This window comes from Pteropus medius, unplaced genomic scaffold, assembly GCF_902729225.1.
Source record: "Pteropus medius unplaced genomic scaffold, Ma_sr-lr_union100, whole genome shotgun sequence".
Lineage (NCBI taxonomy): Eukaryota > Metazoa > Chordata > Mammalia > Chiroptera > Pteropodidae > Pteropus > Pteropus medius.
In genome coordinates, this window is record NW_024351730.1 from 22,540,953 (window position 1) to 22,547,666 (window position 6,714).

Consider the following 6,714-nt stretch of genomic DNA (forward strand, 5'->3'; position numbering starts at 1 on the left):
AGAGGATAGTTTTTATGGGAAGTTAATTTTGTCCAAAAAATTTTTAAAAGAATTGGTTTAGCACACATACAATATCTTTTTCCCTTAAATGCTAATCAGTCAATAGTGGCCGTCCTATGGCATTGTGCTGTGAATGATTCTAAGGCCGAGTCTCACTCAGTTCAGGCAGAAAGAGCACAGTGATCAGTTAGTAATGTCTGCAATGAGTGACAGTCTAGCAGCACTCATCCAGAGGGTTTACCATCCATAGAATAACAGGTCCATTTCGAATAGTTCCTGGAGGCTTAGATAGTTCCATTGCTCTAAGGATGCACAACAGAAGAGATGTTAAACATTAAGACGTTTTAGAGGACTCCAAAAAGCATAAAAAAAACCTGCCAAAGATAGTCTTCCCTTTGCTGATCCTGGCTTTCTATCACACTTGGCCATCAATATTTTTTACCATTAGCTATGCATCCAAATTTAAATAATAACAGTCTTGTTGTTTTTCTAGCAAATATATCTCTTTTGTGATATTTCTTTGCCTAGGAGACCAGAAATGAAAATATGTGGGTAGCAGAATCAGGCAATGGACTGCCAGCCTTAGAAATTATCTGGTCCAAACCCTCCATCTATAAATGAGGAAACTGAGGACAGGAATAGTTAAAGTACTAACCCGTGATCTTCCATTTCCAAAAATCTTGGACTTTACATTTATCTTAGAGTTTATATTTAATCAGCAATTACCTGTTTCCTGCCTTAGACCCAAGAACTGGATGACAGGTGAAGCAGACAATAGCTGAGGAATGTTGGGACCTCAGCTTTTAATACTAGCTTTTGGGTGCTGTGGACTCTGAAGTCAGACAAACCTGAATTTCTACTTGTGAGTCCATGAAAAAATTGTATGATTGAGTCTTAATTCCTCATTCAAAGAATGAGAGTACTGTTATTATGTCATCATAAAAAGTACCAGACTCACAGGAAGCATTCAATAAATTAGGTCCCATTTCTTTAGGTTCGTTCCAAAGGCCTATGTTCCCTACTCTCTCCAGGGGCTTAAAAATGAGCCTAGCAGTGGAACCAGGGCCTACATCATTTATTTGAATCTGCCATAGTATGTGTTTGTCTTCTCTTTTGCCACTTTAGAACTTTGTACATGTCAACAGGCATTTCTGGGAAATGAGATATTTACCAAAAGTGTTTATTGATTACTTTATTACAAGGCCTACCTGGTGTAATCTTGAAAAAACAAGGACATTGACATGACTCATTTTAAAATCTAGTATTCATTAATGAATGGCTATCCATCAACAATTTTTTTCATTGTCATGAATTTCTTCAATTTGATCGTAGTGGCCTAGAAAAAAAAATATCCACAGAAAAAGTTTAATTATTAATTGTAATTACTTGAAAAGACTATAAAAGGATTCTTCGATTCTCATGAATGATAGAACATCTTCTATAGTGGTTCGTCTGAAACAATGAAGACTATTAGACTCATAACTTTTCTTTTCTTCAGCTACGTTAAGTGCCAGACTCTTCAGAGCAGTTTTCTAGATGCAGGTAGGGAATCCTATTTACAATCTATAGGTCTCATGGGCCTAGAGTAAGAAATGATGACTTCTGAAATGCATATGGAAAGACATCTTTCTCAGTGCTCATCACTGTCAATAGGGTCATTGAAAAGTGCTAAAAATTAACCTATGGAATGAATGCAGAAAGAGAGTTAATTTATTGAGGCAGCCCACAAGAAGATCTTATTTTAGCCTTACTTCAACTCTAGGTGAGAGAATGATACATGTCAAACTTGTATGTGAAATTGGATAAATGACTTTAGATAAAGCAACAGTACTTACAGTAGCAGGAATAATATTAGAGCTTCATTATTAAAAGCTAGGCAATGTGCTCCATGCTTCACACACATGATTTCATTTAATTCTGACAACCACCCAAAGTTTCTCTACATTTTATAGAGAAACAAACTCTGAGAGCTTAAGTTATCTTCCCAAGGCCAGATCTAGAAGGAGAACCCAGAATAGCTGTCTTTAAAGCCTTTTCTTATGTTAATATAGTGAATAATAGTGGTTTCTTTATTTAATAAATAGAAGCTAAGACCTTTAGAAGCTGTTAGTGTAAGAAAGCATTGTTTTCAATAGAGAACATGCATATGTGTGTGTTGTGGGTAGGGGTGCTAAAGAAGATGAAGATGATGAGCAAGTCCAAGATGTGCGAGATACTGCTTTTGCCAAATTATGCCTGACGAAGTGTTAATGTTTACACTTTTGTTCCCAAAGCTAAACTCTCCCTTAATATTTTTTGGGTGTGCTAGTAGCCTACAAAGTAAAGAGTTAAATAATCAAATCATCGAGTTCAATTAATTCAGAAGTGTTAACACAAGTACATGTAACTTATTTGTAACTCAATGATATATTTTAACTACACAATATATTTGAATAGAAGTAAGTCATTCACAGAATTCAGTTTAAATACCAGTGAGGATATATTCTGATAATTTGTTCTAATTTATTATGATAACCAAAAATAGATCTGAGTAGGTCAACACAGGTTTCAGAATTGTAAAAGGGGATTTCATTTCGGAAAATTTCTTCTTATACACATAAAATCTCACTTTTTTTTCAGCCATGCAGCAGACTAATAGCCAGAATTATCTGGAGGAGAACTTAAGAGACATGTGAGTTTTATAACAAATATTCTTCTGTCTGAAATTTGAATTTGCATTAATAATTTATGGAGAGGGGAGTGGGGCAGTGATATAACAAAGAATGATGAAGGAAAATAGTTTAATTCTATCTTTAACATACAGAATTTTGTTATTTCAGTGTTAGCATTACGGTTGCTCAGTTTCTTCAGAAATCGACTTTTGAAGAAGTACAAACCATAGTTAAAGAGTTGCTGAATTTTGCAGAGAAGTGCAAGAGCCTCAAGCTACTTGAGTCACCTTCAGAATGCTCTTACCAGTTGGTTGGTAAATCAAGTTCTGTCTCTCTCTGTCTCTCTCTCTGTCTCTCTGTCTCTGTCTCTCTGTCTCTCTGTGTCTCTGTCTCTCTCTCGGCTAAATTGTAACCAAAAAGTGTTGTTATGAGGGGGCTGGTTGAATAATTAGTAAGAGGATTCTAAGCCAACCATATGTACATGATTCATACTCAAGACATAATCTTTGTAGGTTTATTAACCTATAGTTTATTAGTTCATCTCTAGAAGATGAACCAACACTCAAGAGAATTAATTAGGGCCTAGAATGTCAGTTTGTTAAGTTGGTTGCTCTGCTTCCATCACTAAATTACTATTGTCTGACATCCTTGTATAAGGATTCCTGGGAAATTGAATATTAACTTAAAAAAGTTTCTTAGAGAATATGAAAAAGAAGACACACATATTATTATGGGCTCTTTTTTCCAGTTAGTAGATAATCTTGGGCATTACAATTGTCTATTATAAAGTATGTCTATCTTGTGATTAGCAAATTTTTGAAAAATACTAACATATTCTTACCATCTATCCATCTCTCTCTATATTTTGATCAATTATTCTCATGAAAAACAAAATATAAATGAGTAAGTTTCTTCTTTATAGATATTTTTACTTCATCTTCTTCGGAGCTAAAACCTACCTATCTTTTATCAGACTCAAAGTAGACAGAAAAATCATCAGTCTTATTTGAAACACGTTTTAAATGAAGTACTTTTGCCAGTGGCTATTCTCACTTAATTCTATAGTGATTTCTTATTTCCATTGCAAAAGATGAATGTTTTATGCCCTTATGCCCCAAATCTAAAAACATGTCATTTTGTTACTGGAGACGGGAGTTCCGTTTCCCTCTTGACACATTGTCTAAGTTCGACGTCTCGAACAAAATTGAGTAAGTAAAACAGCAAAAGAATAGCTTTATTAGAAGGTAGAGTAAAACAACAGTTCTAGACATGGAAGAAGGCCCGAGCAAGAGAAGGGTGACTCAAGGGCCTGGTAACAAAGCCTTTGGGGTTTTTATCCCTACTTATTGTGGGTGGTTACTTTTCTTGGAGGGGAAGGCTTTCTTAAGGGATAATTAAAATGGATGGGACTCAATGACTCATCAATCATCATTTACTTTCTGCACATGTTCATTTCCAGAATTCAGTCGGTTAATGATGGTATAATGAGGCTCAGGTGAATCATAGGTCGTTGGGGTCTTCATTGTGCAGGTGCGAGTGACTGGTGAAACTAGTACCCAATTATCTGCTCACTTGTTTCCTTGTATGAGTTACTTTTAGCCCCAAAATGCCTTCTGGCTTGCTTAATTGTGGGTGGCCTTTTCTAGAACAGGATGGCCTCAGTGTTTTCCAGGCACATCCAAAATCCCCTTTCTAACTTTCCTTCCTAACCTTTTCCTAAGAGCTATGAACCCCTTTTTATTAGTATGGATGTAGAGAGACAGGAGGTCTCTTCTGCATCTGCTTCCTGCTGAGGAGGGTTGTAGTCCCTGCCTATTGGGGTTTTCATGGAGCTCTTTCCATCTCTGTCTCAGTCAGAATGGGGTCTTGGGTTTCCTGCCTAAATGCCGCCTCTGTCCCTGGACAAGGAACAAAAAGAAGATACAAACTTGTTATTTGAATCATATATCTAGTTATGTTTGTATTATTAATTTGCCCATCAAACAGGTAAAGGAAAACAAGCTTGGTTAATATGTTTTGTAAAAGGAAAAAAAGAAGAAACTTTGGGTTAAAGGTCTCCTCCTTTCTCCCTTCTTGGACTCTAAAGGTGCTGTTTTGGCTTAAAGCCATTCCTGCCTTATAATGGGCCAAGGAGAATGTTGAGTTTCAAAGATCCTTATCAATAGCCAGAGGACCTGAGTCCCAGTTTCAAGGTAATTATCTAAGTCCAAGGGAGAGGGTCTTTCTCCAAAGAAAAGAGGAAAGAAAAGACTTAACTAGTGTGTTGGTACAGTTTCAGGGTTCTGAGATAAGGGGTATGACTAGGGCAGTTAGAAGAAAATGCGAGGAGCTGTAGGTAACTGCAACATAGCTTTTTATTCCAGCAAGGGTGGTAGTTCTCCAGCAAGGGCACCCCACATGGCGGTGGTGCATTTCATACATAGGTTAAACAATAGTGGCACACTGCCAGATGATGGGAGCCCGCACATGCGTACCGGGCACGTGGTTACTTACAAGGAGAAGTGCTGAGTTTTCTTCTGCTCGGAAGTTAGCTCCGGGTGTGGGAGGAAGCCTGATTATGATTATTTTTCTTTCTCCACACAACTAGGTTTACTAAAAAGATTAAGAATTTTGCAGGTGATGGCCCATATCAATTTGAGGTTCATAGCATTCCACACATTTACTGCCACCTAAAGATATTTGAAGACTAACTGAATTATCACATTTCCATTTGAATACTTGACACTGAATACACATTGTTTCAGGGTTCAATCCTTAAAAAAAGTTCCCATAGAAACCAAACTGAAAACAATTAGGAAGCAAGGAAAGCACCCTACCATCTACTTCTTGGTACTTAGTCCTGTTACTGTTGGAGCATTTGGAGTTCCTGTAACACACCTCTAGGGCCTTTTCACTGCTGAACAAATGATTTTCAACCCAGTGAGTATGAGAAGTATTTGTTTATTAAAATCATAGTATGAGGTAGAAGACAGGTCAAGCCTAAAACTGGCTAGCAACATGGAAATGAGGTTATGTACCCCTGAGGGAGGTACCAGTTACAGCCAGGGAGGATGGAGAGCTGTAACCCCGGGAAAGAGAGAGGTCTGCCTTGTATTAGGGGGCTGTGATGGGTGGTTCTAAAGGTGTTCCTAGGTGATTGGCAGGTGAGGTCATTTTGACTGACGCCTGGTTGCTATGTAACTTTGCCTAGTGTGCATGTGCTTACCCAGAATTCAGTCTGTTATAATTAGATTCATGAACTTCAGGCATAACCATAGTATTATATTGACCTTCTGCGCAGGTGTCTGTGGCCAGATTAGGCCAGCAAAGACTATGACCCTCCTTTCCTTTGTCTCAGGGATGCAGGAGAGATTCTCTAACTACCAATAGTGTTCTTTGGGTGGTCCCTAGGCCAGGCACCCATTCCTTTGTTCCCCTGTCACTCCTGTCTGACTAGCTACCTAACAGTTCTCATTAAAAATACTTTGATTTTTTAGGCCCTGTATATTCTGGCTTATGTTTATATTAATAACTATCAACTATATGAAAATGAAGCAATTACATGGGAAAGAAGAGAATGATAAATTCTATTTGGTCATTGTTCAGAATGCGAGAATTTAGACTTAAAAATCTAAAAGGCTTTTGCTCAAAAGAGCTACATCCAAGCCTACTGGATTCAAGGTGTAATATTATATACTCAGTTGCTTTTTTAAAAATAATAATCTCTTACCTTTCCTGTGGTTAGGAATGTAGACCACACAAGTGTCCTCTTTAAGTTCTTATTTCCTCCTACAGATGACTAACTTCTTAGAGCATATTTGTAATAACCAAGGGATGGCTGATAAACATGTGTTTTCCAACTGTTGCAATAAAAACAACACAGCAAGACACAAGTGCTTCCTATTATACAAAAAAGGTGATTCAAGTCACAGTGATATATTCCAAATTCCAAATCCTGAGCCAGTCTGTGAGATAGACAAAGAAAATCAAGTGTCAGTGAAAGAGAGGTAAGTCATTTTTCCTTACCGTTGTCTTTGAAGAAGAGTATTTTCCAATTTTGAAGACAGGTCTTTTTTTTTTTTTT

General features: G+C 37.2%; 1 protein-coding gene across 8 annotated transcripts in view; it reads left to right on the top strand.

The window, feature by feature from the left end:
* Nucleotides 1-1,405: 1,405 nt before the first annotated feature.
* Nucleotides 1,406-6,714, top strand: part of LOC120588194 (alpha-fetoprotein-like) — a 44,117-nt gene continuing 38,808 nt past the window's right edge. For 4 of the 8 annotated variants that reach the window (XM_039845431.1, XM_039845433.1, XM_039845429.1 and 1 more), the window contains exons 1-4: nt 1,406-1,542; nt 2,620-2,671; nt 2,820-2,961; nt 6,426-6,637. In XM_039845431.1, the coding sequence (XP_039701365.1) occupies nt 1,461-1,542; nt 2,620-2,671; nt 2,820-2,961; nt 6,426-6,637 (488 nt within the window). In that variant the 5' untranslated portion in view covers nt 1,406-1,460. Of the gene's footprint in view, nt 1,763-2,619; nt 2,672-2,819; nt 2,966-4,737; nt 4,844-6,425; nt 6,638-6,714 lie in introns of those variants that run through there. The other 4 variants (XM_039845430.1, XM_039845435.1, XM_039845434.1 and 1 more) reach the window with 4 other exon arrangements.